This window comes from Sorex araneus, chromosome 6, assembly GCF_027595985.1.
Source record: "Sorex araneus isolate mSorAra2 chromosome 6, mSorAra2.pri, whole genome shotgun sequence".
In the NCBI taxonomy this organism is placed as follows: Eukaryota; Metazoa; Chordata; class Mammalia; order Eulipotyphla; family Soricidae; genus Sorex; species Sorex araneus.
Window position 1 is genome coordinate 110090454 of NC_073307.1, and position 19992 is coordinate 110110445.

The 19992-nt window shown below is 38.0% G+C and overlaps 1 protein-coding gene across 1 annotated transcript in view; it reads right to left on the reverse strand.

The window, feature by feature from the left end:
* STK33 (serine/threonine kinase 33) overlaps positions 1 to 19992 on the reverse strand; it is a 232261-nt gene that overhangs the window by 86771 nt on the left and 125498 nt on the right. The window contains exons 2-4 of the mRNA XM_055142785.1: positions 14520 to 14896; positions 13308 to 13418; positions 7906 to 8019 (exon numbers count right to left, since the gene is read on the reverse strand). Coding sequence (XP_054998760.1) covers positions 7906 to 8019; positions 13308 to 13418; positions 14520 to 14741 — 447 coding nt within the window. The 5' untranslated portion in view covers positions 14742 to 14896. The remainder of the gene's footprint in view (positions 1 to 7905; positions 8020 to 13307; positions 13419 to 14519; positions 14897 to 19992) is intronic.

Genomic DNA, 19992 nt, shown 5'->3' on the forward strand with positions numbered 1-19992 from the left:
TTTTAAGATCAACTTCAATGGCAAAATCTAAGAAGCTCAGAGAGTAGAAAACAAAATAAACCAAAAACAGAAAAACACCAAGACACATAGCAATTAAATTGGCAAGAGCCAAAGAAAGCTATACTGAGGGTAGCCAGAGCAAACCCAAATATTATGCATAAGGGAGCCTCCATAAAATTCACAGATCTTTTGAATGAAATCCAGAAGGTTAAAAGGAAATGGCATGATATCACTGTATCACTGTCATTTGATTGCTCATCGATTTGCTCGAGCGGGCACCAGTAACATCTCCATTGTGAGACTTATTGTAACTGTTTTTGGCATATCAAATACACCATGGGTATCTTGCCAGGCTCTGCCATGAGGGCAGGATACTCTCGGTAGCTTACCAGGCTCTCTGAGAGGGGCTGAGGAATCGAACCCAGGCCAGCCGTGTGCAAGCAAATGCCCTACCTGCTGCGCTATCACTCCAGCTCATAGCATGATATATCTATGATATATTTATTCAGTAATAAAATAAGCATACAAATACTTTACCAGCAAGGTTAATCACTATCACTGTCATCCCATTGCTAATGGATTTGCTCGAGTAGGCATCAGTAATGTCTCCACTGTGAAACTTACTGTCACTGTTTTTGGCATATCGAATATGCCACGGGTAGCTTGCCAGGCTCTGCCAGGCGGTCGAGATACTCTCGGTAGCTTTCTGGGCTCTCCGAGAGGGGCAGAGGAATTTAACCCAGGTTGGCCACGTGCAAGGCAAAGGCCCTACCCCATTGTGCTATCGCTCCAGCCCAGCAAGGTTAATATTCTAGTTAAATGGTATAATACAAAATCTCACTGACAACAGCTAAAGAAATTGTTGGTCACTAAATGTGCATTGGGAAAAAAGCACTAAATGGTCTCATATTAAAGGTGAATCAAACAAAAGCTAATTAAAAAATAATTCCATATAAAAAATGGTATTTAATTTTGTTATTGAATGGATCAACCACCCCCAACCCCCCCAAAAAATTGAATATACTCTCTTCTTCAGTGTTCATGGATCATTCTCAAGAATATATTAGATGCTGAGACACAGTAAAAGGCTGCATAAGATAAAGAAAATAGAAATTATATCAAGTATTTTATCAGACTATAATGCTTACACCATTCACAAAGTTCTTTTCAAATCTGTTTGTAGAATACATTGAAAACACAGGATGAACTCTACAGGATCTAGACCTCAGAGCAGTCTTCAGTGATAAACCCCTTTGATGAATAAATAAAAAGCCAAATAAACTATGGGACAACACACAAAAAAATTTTCCACATGCATTGCAGAATGTTTCCAGACTGAGAACTAAGCCGAGGCCCCATGCGTTTCATTTCTCTCTCTCTCTCTCTCTCTCTCTCTCTCTCTCTCTCTCTCTCTCTCTCTCTCTCTCTCTCTCTCTCTCTCTCTCTCTCTCTCTCTCTCTCTCTCTCTCTCTCTCTCTCTCTCTCTCTCTCTCTCTCTCTCTCTCTCTCTCTCTCTCTCTCTCTCTCTCTCTCTCTCTCTCTCTCTCTCTCTCTCTCTCTCTCTCTCTCTCTCTCTCTCTCTTCTCTCTCCCCTTTTCCTTGCGGGCGGGGTGGCGTGGTGACTTCCATATTATGAGGACCACTAATGAGAGATGCAAGCTTGCAATGATCCAATTTCTGGAAGAAATTTCCCTGGACTTAGTTGCTAAAATACAGAAATCCAAAATCGCACAGCTGCAATAGTGGCCACGTGACTTCATATCTCTTTACCACAGGTCTGACTCTAATGGGGAACTCCTAACAATAATAGTGAGTTTTTTGTTGAAATGTTGAATGTAACCAAAGTAAAGAGAAAGTAAAGTGAAATTTATCAGTTACCCAGGTGGGGGAGAGGCAGGGAGAGAGGGGAGGGATGGGAGGTATACTGGGGTTGGCTTTTTTTTTTTGGTGGTGGAATATGGGCACTGGTGAAGGGATGGTTGTTTCAGCATTGTATAACTGAGACTTAAGCCTGAAATTTTAATTTGTAATTTTAAATTGTAATTTTCCACATGGTGATTCAATAAAAAAAAAATAAAAAATTTTCCACAGTAAAGAAATGGGCCTAAAGTAAAATTACACCCACCTGATTAGAAAAAAAATTTCATACATCTTTCACCAGAAAAAGAACCATAAAGCACTCTCAAAGTTCAACAATAGCAATAAAATTTACCTAATTACAAAATGGGGAGTTGATGAATAGACAGTTCCTCAAAGATGACGTAAAGAGGTCAACAGGAATGTAAAATAATGTTCACCATCACTGATTACCAGGGAGATGGAAATTAAGATGAGAATACAGGGGCCAGAGATAGTGTAGAGAGGGCAGGGTGCTTGTCTTGAATGTAGCCAACCTGTGTTTGACCGATGGCACTCCATATAGTCCCCCCCACCAAAACTCTGCCAGGAGTGATCCCTGAGCACAGAGCCATGAGTAAGTCCGAGCACCACCACGTAGGGCTCCAAAAACAAATAAACAAAACACTGACAATGAGGTATCACCTCACAGCAGAGACAATGGTCTACATCAGCAAGTCTAGCAACAATAAATTTTGGCAAGAACATGGCAAAAAAGAAACTCATTAATTGCTGGCGGGATTGTACAATGGTTCAGCCTGTTTGAAAAACCGGTTTGGAGATTTATCAAAAATCAAGAACAGAGCCTTTCCTTTGACCCTGTAATTTCACTCTTGGACATCTTCCCCAAAAACATGAATCCAAAAGAACATACACGCTATGTTCACTGCAACATTACTTATAATTGCAAAATTCTAACTTAAGTGACCAAAAAAAGATGAATGGATAAAGAAACGATAGTACATATATAAAAAGGAATACTATTCAGCTCAGACAAAAGATGAAATCATGAAGTTTGCTGCAACTTGGATGGAACTGGAGGAAGTGATGCAAATGAAGTGTCAGAAAGAAGCAGATGATCTCTGATTTGCAGGATGAAGGGGGGAAAAGCAAGGGATTGAACAATTCCCAGTGGAAAATATCTTGAGATGTGGTCCATAGGACTATGATATAAAGGTCCTCGGGTTGGTTGGTGGTAGCATAGGAGGGAATCTTGGGATAAATGTAAAGGTACACCATAATCTGATTGTGGGCAGGGTGTAGCATTACAGCATATAGAAAACAATAATGTTTATTCTGGGGCTGGAGTGACAGTACAGCAGGTAGGGCATTTGCCTTGCATGCGGCCGACCCAGGTTCGATTCCCAGCATCCCATATGGTCACCCAAGCACTGCCAGGATTCCTGAGTTCAGAGCCAGGAGTCAGCCCTGAGTATTGCCGGGTATGACCCAAGGAGCAAAATATATATATATATATAACTTTGAAAACTAACATGTAAGTTATTTTTGTAAGATTTTATGATGTATATTTTTCTTTTGTCCAATATTTTTATTTTATTTTTTAAATTTTATTGAATTACCGTGAGATAGTTACAAGCTTTCAAGTTTGGGTTACAATCTCACAATGATCAAACACCCATCCCTCCACCAGTGCACATTCCCCACCACCAATATCCCGGGTATACCCACCCATTTCCCACTCTCCCCCTGCCTCCATAGCACACAATATTCCCCATACTCTCTATTTTTGGGCATTATGGCTTGCAACACAGACACTGAGAAGTCATCATGTTTGGTCCATTATCTACTTTCGGCATGCATCTCCCATCTCAACTGTTTCCTCCAGCCATCATTCTCTTAGTGATCTCTTCTCTATTCCATCTGCCTTCTCTTCTCCACTCATGAAACAGTCTTCCAGCTATGGGGTAATCCTCCTGGCTCTTGTCTCTACTATCTTTGGGTGTCAGCCTCATGTGATACTGCCCTACACTCCACAAATGAGTGCAGTCCCTCTATGTCTGTCCCTCTCTTTCTGACTCATTTCACTTAGCATGATACTCTCAATGTCTATCCATTGACAAGCAAATTTTATGACTTCATCTCCCCTAACAGCTGCATAGTATTCCATTGTGTAGATGTACCAAAGTTTCTTTAACCAGTCATCTGTTTTAGGGAACTCGGGTTGTTTCCAGATTTTGGCTATTGTGAACAGTGCTGCAATGAATATATAGGTACAGATGTCATTTCTACTGTGTTTTTTTGCACCCTCGGGATATATTCCCAGAAGTGGTATTGTGAGATCATATGGAAGCTCAATTTCTAGTTTTTGAAGGACTGTCCATATTGTTTTCCAGAAAGGCTGTTGTCCAATTTTTTTAAGTAGTGGGGATCACCTAAGATTTCACACATATAAGATAAGAAGGTAACTGCTCTACTGCTAAATTACATCTCCAGCCACCTTTGTCCAATTATTAGTTACATAAAAGTCACACTTATTTCTTCGACTATTTCTACAAATTATCTATAACATTATTTTTCTGGCCCTTCAAAAAATATTAAAAACTTAATATATTTATATTTCCTTAAAAATCTTGATGATGTTTTAACTTTAGCATAATAAAAACAAAATCTACTTCCAGGGATATCAACCAAAGGAGATAAAGAAAAAAAAAAGCAAAATGTTTGGGACTCTGCACATGACAGCTCAGGAGTTCTTGGAGCTCCAGTGCAACTCCTGGAGATAAAATTCTTCCAGATATCTTTCCTAGGTATCTGCAGGCTGGCCCACCTATCCTGACCCCAGTCAGACTTTGTGTGGAGCCAGTTATTCCCCAAAACTAAAACTGCACACACAATTAGCCACATGACAACAATACGTAAAACAACAACAACAACAGCAAAACAACACCCCAAACATTAAAAGGTGGGGCCTAACACACCTGCCCACTCTCAGCACTAATCCCAAGAATAATATCTACACATAAATAACACTGAAACAAAATAACAAAGATGCCAACAGAAGCCAACAAAAGCCCAGTGGGATCAACAGTGACACCGGACCTCTGTAATCTGCCTGAAGAAGCCTTTTGAACAACAATCTTATCAATGGTCAGCAACCTGGAAAACAATATTTGAGCAAAGAATCAATAAACTTGGAGAGGTTGGTGGGAAAAACTGAAATAAAATGTCTGAGTAGAAGTAACAGAATTTAAGAATGCAGGAATAAGCCTTAAAAGCAGTGTGGATGAAGCTGAAAAAAAAAATTTGGTGCACTCAAATATACAGAAAAAAAACTAAGAAAAAAGAGAGGAAGAAAGATATTAAGAGAGTATAGGGGAAATTACTCAGTTTCTTTTGCTGTGCAGAAGCTTTTTAATTTGATATAGTCACATTTGTTTATTCTTGTTGGTTTTTTTTTTCTTCTGTGATCATCTCCTTTGTGGTCAGTTTCCTGGAGAGTTCTACCAGCATTTTCCTCAATGTATTTTATAGATTCTGGTGTATCTTGAGCCCTTTAATTTACTTTGAAGTCAAACTACACTATTTGCAGACAACATGCAGCATGATACTATTACACTGAAAACCCTAAAGATTCCACTAAAAAAATTTTAAAGCCCAAAGCCTCTTGGAAATAATATGCCAAAATAAAAGAAGAAAATGTAAAAAATAATCCAGTACACTAAGGTAGTAGCAAAAGAAACTCAAGCTATAATAAAGCCATCCAACTGAATGAGAAAAAATATTTGCACACAATACTTCAGATAAAGGGTTGATACCCAAGATCTGTAAAGCACTCTTAAACTCAATAACAAAAATCCCACAACTTCTTCCACAAATGGGGTGAAGAGATGAGCAGACACTTTCCCAAAGAAGACATACAGATGGCCAGTAGGCATACAGAAGAGTGCTCATAGTTACTCATGATTAGGGAAATGTAAATCAAAGCAAACAACATTGAGATATCATCTTATGCCAGTGAGAATGCTGCATTGTCTGAAAACAGTATTGGTGGAGTTGTGGTGAAAAAGGAACTGTGACCATGTGGGAGTGTCATATGGTTCAGCCTCTTGAAAAGCAGTATGGAGATCTTTCAAAAAAATAGGAACAGAACTCCCACAAGAGCCACCAATACCACTTCTTGGCATCTATCCCTAAAACACAAAAGTATTCATTCAAAAGGATATACGCACATGTATGTTCATCATAGCACTTACAATAGCCAAGATATTGAAACAACCCAAATGCCCAACTACAGGTGAATGGACCAGGAAGTTGTGGTATATATATACAGTGGAATACTATAAAGCTCTAAGAAAAAAAAAAGACACAATTTGCACCAACATGAATGGAACTAGAGGAAACCATATTGAGTGAAATCAGTCAGAAGAAAAGACTTAAAGACATACAGCAAAGTAGCAACAAAAGACTAAAGGTAACACAACAGAAACAAACTGATTTACACAACTAAGATTACAGGTGAGGAGCTTAAAAGGGTCCTTAGGTGAGGGAGGTGGGTACATTGGAGATGTATGTTGGTTTTAGAATTGTTTGCATAGAAAACCATCATTAGCAGTATTACATATCACAGAACCTTGATCAAAAATAAAGAATCATGGGGCCAGAGCAGTAGTACAGTGTGTAGGTCATTTGCCTTGCATGGGATCAACTCAATCTCTGGCATCTCATTTGGTCCCCCGAGCACTGCTGGGAGTAATTCCTAAGTGTAGAGCTAGAAGTAACTCCCATGTACCACTAGATCTGACCCTAAAACCAAACCAAAAAAAAAAAAAAAAAGAAGAAGAAGAAGAAGAAGAAGAAAAGAATGGAAATAGGGGGGAAAAAGTTTTACTTTTATTTTGGTTTCTGTGTGTGTATATAAATCAAACTAGATAGATGAGAAAAATATGCAATGAGATTTTATTTTACACTTAATCATACATTATATCACTTTGTGGTAGCTTGACTTTAAAAATCAACTTCAATCTGGAGTAATAGTATGTGGGTAGGACACATCCCCTTACATCCCCTAAGCCCAGGAGGAGTGATCTCTGAGCACAGAGCTTGGATTACGCCCTGAGCACTGCTGGGTGGCCCAAAAAAATGTGTGGAGTTGGGCGTGAATCAACTGAGAAGGGAGGGAATGAGCAGAGCTTCCCAAGCAATGTTCAGGGGGCCCAGGAACCACACCCTATTATAGTAGGCCCAGCAGTGCAGGTCTCAAAGTTCAGTGCTCAGTGGTAGTCCAGGATTGCTCATGTGAAGTTGTGCTGGGGGCCACTAGGGCCCCACTCTGTGGGACTGTGGGAGGGGCCATGGAGTGCCAAGGATCAAACAGGAAACTTATACTCCAGTCCTTTAAATTATCTCTCTACCCTCTTTTAATGAAGATTTGTAGTTTTAGCATACTTTAGGAAAATATATATCTAGTTATAAGTTGTTTCAAAGACCTACATTAAGTAAATGTGTTCCTTATCATAAATCCAGCAGAAAAGCACCATCATGTCATTCTTTTTTACCAGTCACAGAATTTTTTAATAACTGAAATGATTAATGTAAAGCTTGGGGATTCAGACTAGACCATTCTCCCAGAAAACCAGTGAAGACTAAAGTAGACAGAAGTAAAGAAAATAGTAGCTAGTGAGGAGCAAACTGTAAACTTAAAAGGGGTAATAAATAAACACTAGGAAAATAGGAGAATCAGAAGAAGGCAAGGTTAAGAGCAAAGTACAGAATTCAGCAGCAGAGAGAACCTGGCCGTATATCGAGTTGAGACACTACAGCCCTACAATCTACACATGCTAGAAACCTTGACCTGCACTTGGTGGTATTTGTTATCTCCATCCTATTCTTTGATTTTCCACATTGGTTTATAAGATTCAAGGGGTAATCCCTTCCCAGAAAGCTAGACAGGAGCTAGGAACAAGAAGTTGGCCCAGGTCCTTAGCATGAAGCTGTGCTGCCTACCTCACCCGCCACGCCCAGTGCCTGCACGCTGCTGCTGTGTCTTACCTTCTCTTTGTTCACTTTTTTAATTGCCCATTTAGTTCCTTTTTCCTTGTCTGTAGCTTCAACAACCAGTCCAAAGCTCCCTTTCCCCAGTGTTCTGCCAAAGGTATAGATTTCCTGAATTTAAAAAAAAAAAAAAAGTTCCTATGTTTCTCTGCCAAATGTGAGATGAACACAAAACACTGACAAATATCTAACTATCTCAGGGAAGAAATCTTGTGCTCTGGGGTAAAATATAAGACCCTAAATATTTTATATCTGGTTCAGCATTATTATACATATATTAATTAAAAAATCATTTTATATTTAGGGGGCTTTGTTTTGGTTTGCCTTTGGGTCCACATCCAGCTATGCTCAGGGGTTACTACTGACTGCACTCAGGAACTACTCTCAGTGGGCTTGGGGGACCAAATGGGATGCCTGGGACTAAATCTGGATCTGCTACATACAGGGCAAATGCCCTATCTGTTGTGCTATTACTCTGTCCATCATTATTTTAAATGAAAATCTCTTTGGCTTAATCTTATTATTTTAGAAAATATGTAACAAATTTTAATGTGAATCAGTACGAAGAAGCGAATTAACATTCCTACACTAATCCAGACCAAGACCCTTTTCAGGTGACTGGGGAGAGTATGGCATAGAAGGTGCTTGCCTTGTACGTGGCTGACTAGAGTTTGGCCTGGCCACCCTGTGTAGAGCTTGCATGATTTTCCCCGTTAGCCTGGTTTTCTCCAGGAACACACCTTCCTGCTATATCCCAAAGAAAGGGTTAGATTCACTGGCGTGGCTCAATTGTCCTAGTGAGGTAAGTGTGAGGTTTGCATGCATACACCCTCCAAAGGAAGGGCCTCCTAGTACAAAATGAGCTACTGCTTTGCACCATAAAATTACAGGGTAACAAGCCCATGACCATAAACTGGGAAAACTCTGAATGAATAAAAACAAGTTGTTTAATATTAAAAGTTTTTTTTGTTTTGTTGAAAGTTTTATGAGGTTTCTGTGAGCATAAATATGCTATCAAAACAAAACTCTTGATTTTGTCAACCTATGGGAAATTTATTTATGTTACATCAATAGGCAGACTGGAGCAATAGCACAGTGGGTAGGGCATTTGTCTTGCACATGGCCAACCTGGGTTCGATTCCTCTGTCCCTCTCGGAGAGCCCGGCAAGCTACCAAAGGTATCCCGCCTGCATGGCAGAGCCTGGCAAGCTACCCGTGGTGTATTCGATATGACAAAAACAGTCACAAGTCTCACAATGAAGACGTTACTGGTGCCCACTCGAGCAAATCAATGAGCAATGGGATGACAGTGACAGTGTTAGTGACTGGTGCCTGCTCCAGCAAATCGATGAACAATGGGATCACAGTGCTACAGTGACACATCAATAGGCTTAAAATGGCACTTTCAAAAATTTATCCACAATGGTGACAGCTTACAGATCTTAACTCCTTCATGAAGGACTTCTCTGCCTAATTCTCTCTGCACTGGAGTGATGATTCCTTGTTTCCCTTTCCTTAAATACATCACATATTAGGTCTCAAACACTAGTATTACACTCTTGCTTATAAAGCAATTTGGCTCAACTTTTTCTACTAAAATTGTCTAGAACAGTGACTTTCAACATGTTTATACATACATACTGATGAAAATAGGAGAAAGATTTTGCAAACTGGCAAACAATGTCAGAACTGCTGTTTAGACTCATCCCCGCAGGCAGCACTGTCCTGCTCTTCTTCACTACAGGATTCTTGCCTACCATGGGCTAAGCAGCAAGAATGTTTTGCTGGCCAGCAGGGATTTCTGTGGATTGTCATCAGTCTGAACCAACCATTGAAAACCACAAATACTCAAAGGCAATAGAAACGCAAACTGGTCTTTAATAGGAAGCATATCACTGTCCATGGGAATCAGGGTATAAGATGGGGGTGGGGGACACAGTGAAACATGGTAGAGGGCAACTGACACTTGACACTGGTGAAGGGTATGATGTTGATATTTTTTTTGCATAAAACAGGCCTCATGCATGAAGGTACCATTAATAATACCATAAAATTACAAATCACTGCGACTTTTTTAAAAAGTAGAGAAATTACCCTGCAATTTACAATTTGATGTAACTGGAACACTTAATGAGTCACCATCAATAAACAAATATTCTAGGGAAACACATAAGTGTTAGTCTGTTGGTGTCTGATAGCCATTAGTAAATCTTAAAATATTAAAATGTGGCAATATATATGATTACATTTATATAACAAACTTAAAAATACTAGAAATTTACACTGGATGTCAATGAATTAAAAAAAAGTAAAAATAACCTATATGAGTTTTTTTTAAAAAAACAAAACAACTACTTCCCTTTTTTGCCTCTTTTTGGGGGTCACACCCATCAATGCTCAGGGGTTACTCCTGGCTGTGCACTCAGGAATTACTCCTAGCAGGCTTGGGGGATCTTCTGGGGTACTAAGAATAGGATGCAAGCCAGCCAGGTCTAAAACAAGTGCCATAACTGTTGTACTATCTCTCCAGCACATCAACTGATTCTTTTTATGTGTTTTTAAAAGCCCAGTCTGAAATCACATGGGGGAAAATATTTAAGTATGTGTATTAGAAAAAATAAAAAAGGAAGGTGTGGGGCAAAAAAGGAAGAAGAGAAGAAAAAAGGAAAATTTCTTTGAACATATTTAGACTTTTATTATATCTTCCTTGTGGTATATACTTTGGCAACTACAAAGATGAATAAAACGTAATTTCTGTTTTCTCAGGATTTTTAATCTACTCAAGATTATTACTTAAGCCATAAAGTCTTAAATTTAGAAAAAGCAAAATGACATTGGGACCAGAATCAGGGCTAAAGCACTCAGAGCATACGGAAAAACATTATTAAAAAGGTAGCTTTTGAAATTAGCATGTGAGGGAACAAAGGCAAAAACTATTTGAGAATTTTCCCCTATAACCCAAGCAATGTAAGGATGGCAGTTCAAAGGAACAGTGGTGCAAATGTGAAATGAATGAGGAAATTGATATGAGAATGAATCAATAAATACATTCAACATGCTGGTCAATAAGCTAGCCAGGAGCCATCTCTGTCTATACATGTCTAAGGGAAATAACAGACTGGGCATGTGGATTTGTACCCTGGAGAAGTAGTCCTGAACATTGTTAATGGCAACTGTTAGACACCGACATATCCTGCCCAGGTCATTGTCTGTCCTTGGATACTGCCCTGCCAGTGTCAAAAACACAGACTTGGGTACTTTGGTTCCTCCTCTCTTTCTGCTACCATTTAATAGAGAAAATCAAAGTCAGATGCTTAAGATAATTAAATTAGACAAACTTTTGTATTTATATTCTATTTGTAGGCAATTCCAACTATATGTTACATAAAGTGAATTAAATCTCAGTTTGCTCATTTCAACACAGAAAAGTATTCTATAACTCTATAATGTTTTCTCCAAAATTTTTCATTCTTTAAAAATTAAACTATCATTTTCTCCCTCTACATACACAGAACAACACGTGAACACATTATTTCGATACTGTCAAAGGAGAATTTTAAAAATGAGAAATGGGTGGAGTAAAACCCAATTGTTCAACTAGCTTTTATTAAATAAACTACTATTTTTCTTCAGTTAACTGCCTTAACATAAATAAATAGGAAAGGAAAGGAGAAAATGACTTCTTGTTTATAATAATTTTAAGAGAAGGTTATTAAAATGGTAACCAGTAATGGTACGCTGTATGAATGCCTACATGACATGATCACATTATCAAAAAGTACAAATGTGAAGGGGATGCTCACATTAATGTCTAGAAAGATGTTCCTATTAAAAATTAAGAGAAGTTATTGCCTGTAGTAGAATTTTGGGTAGTTATAATTTCCTTTTAAAATGTAGTGGGAATGAAATTGCAATTTCCCTTCAGAATTATTTAAAATGAGTCAGTTTAATGGATAAACAGAAACTTCACTTAAACCATATTAAGTTATTTCTTTTGCTTGTTTTTTTTATTTGTTTGGGGGTTTCACCTGGTGGTTTTCAGGCTTACTCCTGGCTCTGTGTTCAGGGATGCTTGGAGGACCATATATGGTGCTTGAGACTCGAATGGGGTTAGCAGCTTGCTAGGCAAGTGCTGGAACCACTGTACTATCTCCCTGGCTCCTAAAATTATTTCTTACGGTATATATATCTATATGTAGACATCACTGCATCACTGTCATCCCGTTGCTCATCAATTTGCTCGAGTGGGCACCAGTAACATCTCCATTGTGACACTTGCTGTTACTGTTTTTGGCATATTAAATACAACACGGGTAGTTTGCCACTCTGCCATGTGAGTGAGATACTCTCGGTAGCTTGCCAGGCTCTCCAAGAGGGGCGGAGGAATTGAACCCAGGTTGGCCGTGTGCAAGTCAAATGCCCTACCCGCTGTGCTATCGCTCTAGCCCATATATAGACATATATATAGATATATAGATATAAATATATTTAAAATACTTCATAATTGAATAAACTAAAAAAAAGTCAATAAGACATACCTGCATAGAAAAAGAAAAGAATAAAGGAAATAAGTTTAAACCTGTCCCACATGAATCATAATTTTTCTTCTCTATTTATATTTTCCTCCTTTTTTTTCACAATGAACATGTCTACATTTACAGAAGTTCTTATGATTAAACTAAAACTCAGTAAACTGTATACATTTTATTTTATTTTATTGGGGTTGTGTGTATTTTTTAATAAAGGAGGATAGTTAAAGTTTTCAAGTCAGATTTCTCAGGAAATTTGTTTTATTACTTCTAATAAATTTTCAGATATCTCTTAAAACATTAAAAAATTATTTAACATTAAATAACTTTCTTCTTTTATTTATTCTTATGATATCTTTAATCAAATCATTAAAATGCATTTTAATTTCTAAAACGGTTGTAATATTTAATTTGCAATTATATATAATAGTTAAAATGCTGAAAGAAATATCATTGTTAATCCAATAAAAAAAACATGAGAGATTTAGGAAGTAATTCTAGCCATACTACACATTGTCAAGGAAACTGACTAACCTTCAGGTCTTCTGGTCTACACATCTTGGAGAGATCTACAAACAGCTCACTGATTGCCCTTAACAATAGGCGATATATGGAGACCTAAATATTCTTATTTTATCTAATAGAAATCCTCTTCATTAAAATTAAAATTAATTTAATCCTCTAGAAACAAAAAATAACTTATCTGAATTTTCTTTAGCAAAGATTTTGACATTAATATGAGATTTTGAAAATGAGAAGTTTCCTTTTGTCTTTCCTTCTTCACTACAGAGACATTTTTAAAAATAATTTTTGCCATTAACATAGAAAAAAATCTGAAATTCCTATAGCTTCAATATGTTTTCTATCTACCTCAATAAGAGCTCCATTATCTATTCTTGTGTGAGGAACTTTTCCTTCTATAATGTTGGTCCGATTCCACTGTTGAGACATTTTTTTCTCTATATTTGAGATTCTATAGGCCTGTAAGCAAAAATAAATTAAAAAAATTAAATTTAAGATAATATAATTATTGATAAAATAATACTCTAGTTAATCTGACAAATATCTAAAGTATGCCATGAGATTAATGGTGTATAAGGAGATTTACTGTATTTTTCAAATTCAAAGTCTTAATTGATTTATTTGCTCATTGGGCTAAAAGATACCTTAAGAATTAATCTAAGCTTTTATATCTAGACAAGTCTATATAATAACCTAATATATCAGAACTTAGCTGCTATATTTTTTATCACAAGAAAAGTCAACTTCATGCTTTCTCCATAAACTTTTGAAAAAACACACAACATAACAATCATCTTGAATATGTTGTCTATTAAAAAAGGTACTGGCTGAACAGTCATAAAATCTTGTTTGAATGAAAATGAATATAATAATGACTTACTCAGAGATTACTATATAGCAATGATTCTACCATAACACAAAATGGAAGGAACAGTTCAGTGAAATTTGAAAAAAGGTACAACACTGGGTGCTGAGACTCTAATTTACTGCTCCCAATCCCCCAAATCATGTTTTATCTATTATAATTTCCCATGCTGCCTCTTTTCTATAAAGGTGAATCTACCCAAACCAAGCCTAACTCGTTAATCATAGACTGAAAGTGAAGAAGAATGATTTTGTAAAATACATTGCTTTTTCATCTAAATAAGTAGGAAATGTCTTAAACAAAAAAGCACCCTACATTTAAGAACAACCATAAATCACATTATCAGTTGGAGAAAATTTTCCCCAATTCATATTTAATTCAACTTTAATAGTAATTAATTTATGTATAACCAATTTTTTAAAGATTTTTTAATAAAACACCGAGATAATCCATTTTTTAATGAAGCTGGGATAATACTGTAATGCATTTATGACCTAGGAAAACAATTTGGTCATTTGTTGAAATATTATTTAAAAATTAATAGTATTGATCAATTTTTACGGAAGAAAGAAATATTCCTTTAATTGTCAAGAGGTAATAAACTAGCTGACAAGAACACCAAGGGACAAGGGTGAAGGTTAGTTTGGAGAATGGAATACCAACCTGTATTGAGCGAAAAAATTTTTGGTACTTACCAAATCTGTTGTAGAAGTATTCTCTTTAAAATTTTTTTTTCCTTTTTTTTTCTCTTTTTGGCCTGTTAATTCTACACTGCTAATGCTTGATGACTCTGATATTTCCGTGTCTGAAACTAGAGGCTGAACTGATTTACAGGTACATACAGAAGGTTCATCTTTCTGAGAAGAGGAACAGTTCGGGCATTTCATAAATTTTTTGCCATAGTTACTTCCAGCCATTTGCTTAATTTGGCTACAAAAGTAACTTGAAAGATAGATGTTTCCTCTGTTTAGAATCAGATGAAAAAGAACAAACTAAGCTGATGTTGAAAGCTTCTAAATGGTGATATCCTTAGGTAATGATGTACTACTAGACTTATAGTCACACATGAGAACTGTAGGAAAAAAAGAGAAGTTGTCAGTTAGGAGATTCTTTCTTAACCTATAACCATCCTAGAAAAAATAAGAAGTATACAAAAGTTTTTATTTACCACAAAATAAAATAAAATATTGCTACTAAAACTTTTCTAAAAACAATCATTCTTATCTTTTAAATTGAATGCTTTTACTCCAGACTTTATTTAGCAATCAAAAAATTGCCCTCTTTAGTTCTGAATCATAAACTACTGAACAACATAATCTAATAAAATTAATTTTGTGCATGCATATAAACTTTTTAATAAAGTAGAATAGATAACATTAAAATATTTTCATAGGGACTGGGTAGATAGTACGGTGGTAGGGTACTTGCCTTGCACACTTCTGGCATGGGTTTGATCCCAAATACCTCATATAGTCCCCCGAACCCCTCTAGAAGTGGTCCCTGAATGAAGACCTAGGAGTAAGTCCTGAGCACTGCTGGATGTGGTGCAAAAACAAATAGTTTCATAGTTCTGTGAATATTATATAATACATTTTAATTATATATTATATAGCTGTAGCAATAGCACAGTGGGTAGGGTATTTGCCTTGCACGCAGCCTACCCAGGTTTGGTTCCTCCGTCCCTTTCAGGGAGCCTAGCAAGCCACCAAGAGTATTCCACCTGCATGGCAAAGACTGGCAAGCTACCCGTGGTATATTCGATATGCCAAAACAGTAACAAATCTCACCATGGAGACGTTACTGGTGCCCGCTTGAGCAAATTGATGAACAACAGGACGACAGTGCTACAGTGCTATTATTATAATTATATAATTTGGATTTTATATATGTGTTGGGCTGGAGCGATAGCACAGCAGTAAGGCGTTCACCTTTCACGCGGCGGACCCGTGTTTGATTCTTCCGCCCCTCTTGGAGAGCCTGGCAAGCTACTGAGAGTATCATGCCCCCACAGCAGAGCCTGGCAAGCTACCCATGGCATATTCAATATGCCAAAAACCAGTAACAATAAGTCTCACAATGAGAGACGTTACTGGTGCCCACTCGAACAAATAGATGAGCAACGGGATGACAGTAACAGTGACAGTGATATATGTGTTGAATATGCTTGCATGAATGTACATGCCTGTGTGTGTAAAACTCATCACAATATAAAATGTATTTCTTAATGTGGGTTGGAATAGGTCCAAGATGGGACAAAAAAAGGAGCAATCTGAGAACATTTTTATGGTATCAAAACAATGCATCAAAACTAGATTAAATACAGGTACCAGAGAGATATTACAGTGGATTAGATACTTGCCATGCACATAGCTGAACCGAGTTTGATCCCCAGCATCCCATATATATATATATATATATATATATATATATATATCACATACACATATATACATATATGTATATATATGTATATATGGTCCTCTAATTCCACCAGGAGTAATCCATGAGCACAAAGTCAGGAGTAAGTCCTGAGCACCACTGAGTGTTCCCTGACGACGCACCTAATGCCCTCCCCCTCAAAAAAAAAAAGAAACACCTAAATTAAGATGGGAACCTGCTAAGAAAACTCACTGGAGAACCCAGCCACCATCTTTGGGAGATTCCATGCTGTGGAACGTATAGAAAAGTCCAACTTGAAAGCTAAGGAGAGTGATCCCAGATAGGCTATAGGAGAAGTGCATAGACTATAAAGAGCACAGAGACATACTTGGCTCTGAGGGAAAATAGGGATGGTAGGGCTGGAGAGATAGTATAGTAGGTAGGGTGCTTGCCTTGCACAGGGTTGACCCAGTTTCGATGCCCAGAATCCCACATGCTCACCCTACCCCCCGCACCCCCCTCTTCTCCCCCGCTCCAAGCACTGCCAGGAGTGATTACTGTGTGCAGAGCCAGAAGTAACCCCTGAGCAGTGCTGGGTGTGGCCCCAAATCAAACAAAAAATAGGGGAACTGAAAATTGGCACCCCATACTTAAAACTCTAGGCTTACAAAACATGAGCTAGGGGTAAGACCTAAACCAGAAGATATTTATAGTTTCATCAGTCCCCTGACAAGTCAGCAAGGTGCTCAGAACCCTTCAGAACAGGAACCAACCCAAAGACAAACTCTACTGACCCAAGCTGAGAGCATAGCTGCAGTGGGCTGAATGACATCTGCGTTCACCTAACCAAACAGCACAAGTCCCCCTTACTTGCATCTGACTGACTCAGATCTGTGGAATGAAAGCCTACGGTCAGAAAGGAAATTTTCTACAAAGATTAAGAAAAGCTAGCAACAGATTTACCTTTGACTGCTGTGCCCCTGTTTAGTCCTTGTCTGAACAACAAAACAACTGGCTGAAGCAGAGGATTGGTCAAATTTAGGGTGGGACTACAAGATGCTTCCCAGGTTGGCTTGACCTTGGCAATGCAGACTGGCAGCCACCAGTAAAAGCAAATCCACGATGATACAGATCTGTGTGGTGCTACAGATGCTCTTGGCTACCCATCTACCGTCAAACCCAGCTGCTACCCAGGCCTGTTTGGCATGGATGCCAGAATCACTGTCAGGTATCAACAATTGTGAACCCTGGCATGTTGCACAGCCTGCCCAAACCAAGGGAAATATCTGACAAACTAAGCATGTGACTGCAAAAATCCCAACAGCATTGCAGCTTCTGTAGTTCTCATGTGACCACAAATCCTGAGTGTACATCCAAGCACACACAATCCAAGCATACACTAACTCGATTTGTGAGTGTGAGTAACTGGGGCCAGCTTGCATTCTGATCTCCATCCAGAGCCCTCATGGACTGCCAAGTACGATTAAAAATTTTATTTTCTTTAAAAACTAACAAGGAATTCAGGTGCTGGAGACAATCAATTCAGGTTTGATCTCCAACATCCCATTTGGTCCTCCAAGCACCACCAGGAGTGACTCCTGAATGCAGAGCCAGGAGTGCAGAGCAGAGCTAAACACCACCAGGTGTGCCCTCAAAACAAAGAAGACAGAGTGTGTGTAGCGGGGGTGAGGGGGGGTAGGATAACATTGTTTTGTCATTTCTCCCTGACCGAAGAAAGTTTAGGTTTATTGGGTTACACCCATCACTGTGCTCCTGAGGCACTCCCATTCCTTTGTGTTTATCTGTAACCTGTTCTCTGTGCTCTGCTTCCGCAACTGGTCAATCAGCTTTATCCCACGTAGTTAATGCTATGCTTTTGTAACTTGAAAGTTAATTGACTTCAAATAATATTGACTTCTGGGCATCTGTTTTCTCAACTTAAGCCTCAGTTGCCCTTAGTTCCTAGCTCCCCAAAAGCAGGGGTCCGATAAGGAACTGGAATGACCCAGAGCAAGTTGTGAACTACTCTGGCATCATCTGTTTTTCGACTTAAGCCTCGGTTGCTCTTAGTTCCCAGCTCCCCAAAAGCAGAAGTCCAGTGAGGAACTGGATGGACCCAGGGCAAGCTGTGAGTTACTCTGGCATCGAAAAGGGCCAGGCGAACCACCATAATACTTAATTATAAGTTAAGAGCATGATCATGAACAAATTCTGTCATGATCCAAATAATATCAATTGGACTAGGATGCTGCTAGGGTTAGGAAAGACTAATTTGGCCTGAGCACTGTAGTCTGAGATCTATAGCGAAATGTCTCCAGGAGAGCCACCCTACAAGCTTTGTATATATATATATCTTATTGTGTCCATACAAACTGACTAGAAAGGTTATTTAGAAATAAATCTAAGATGGTTGTTGGACCAAGGAAAGGAGGAACACATCCTTAGGTGGTATTTCACCCTTGAGGGGATCTCCTGGCTGCAGGAGATCTTTGTCTTATCTTAGAAGAGCTTCCCTTGGAGGAAGGAAGGACTTTCATATGTTGATTGTGCTACCTGATCTGGGTGTAGTTGCTACCCCCGTTGGGGCGCGATAAAGGCTGAGAGACTGAGAATGGAAAGACGAGCATGAGGGACAGGAGGAGAAGGAATGAGGGGCAGTGTAGAAAGAAAGAAAGAAAGAAAGAAAGAAAGAAAGAAAGAAAGAAAGGAAGGAAGGAAGGAAGGAAGGAAGGAAGGAAGGAAGGAAGGAAGGAAGGAAGGAAGGAAGGAAGGAAGGAAGGAAGGAAGGAAGGAAGGAAGGAAGGAAGGAAGGAAGGAAGGAAGGAAGGTTTCAAGCAAAATAAAACCCCTCAAATGAAAACCAAGATGCACCATCATCAAAATGGCAAGAACCAAAGAGAGAGAAAGACTCCTAAAATCAGCAAGAGAAAAGCAGGCTCACATATAATGGAGCCTCTCATAAGACATCTCAGATCTCTCAAGTGAAACTCTACAAGACAAATAGAATGGCATTTTATATCCAAAGTCTAAAATGAAAATAAGTTCCTACCAAGAATCTTCCTTCTTGCAAGGTTATGACTCTGATTTAAAAGAGTTAAAGACATTTACAGACAAACAACAGTTAGACATATTTATTGCTTTTAATCCAGATCTTCACGGAACACTAAATAGTCTTCTACAAAAGGAAAGGAAACCTCAGCCAGAAACAGAATATTATATTTTTAAAAACTTTAAATGGGTAAAGAAGAGTAATAAAGGGAACTCCAAGAATGAACCTGAGACTACCTACCTGCTTTAAATTTAAAAGGGAAAATAAGCTTAGAACTTCTCAGGTAAACTAAATAATTTACGTATGAGCAAATTATTAGAGGAAAAACGCTTAGAAGAAATGAACAGTACAGGCAAGTGGAAGTGGTCACTACATTAAATGTCAATTTCAAAGAACAAGCAGAGAAAACAAAGGAAAACCAAAGAAACAAAGATAAATGACAAAAAAAAAATTCCCAAATCCTCATAGAAAAAAGGCAATAAATTCCTCTATGTTAATAATTTTTGTAATTTATTACAAATTATTACAAATTATAATTTATTATAAATTATTACAATGAATTGAACTCTATCTTTTCAGAACCAATACCATAAAAGTGGAAATTAACCACAAAAAGAAATTCAGGAAAATTCAAACACTTAAAAGTAAACATACTATTGGACAACCATTTAATCAAAAGTAAGTCAAAGAAGAAATAAAAATATTGCTGTAAATGGATGAGAATGAAGACACAACTATCA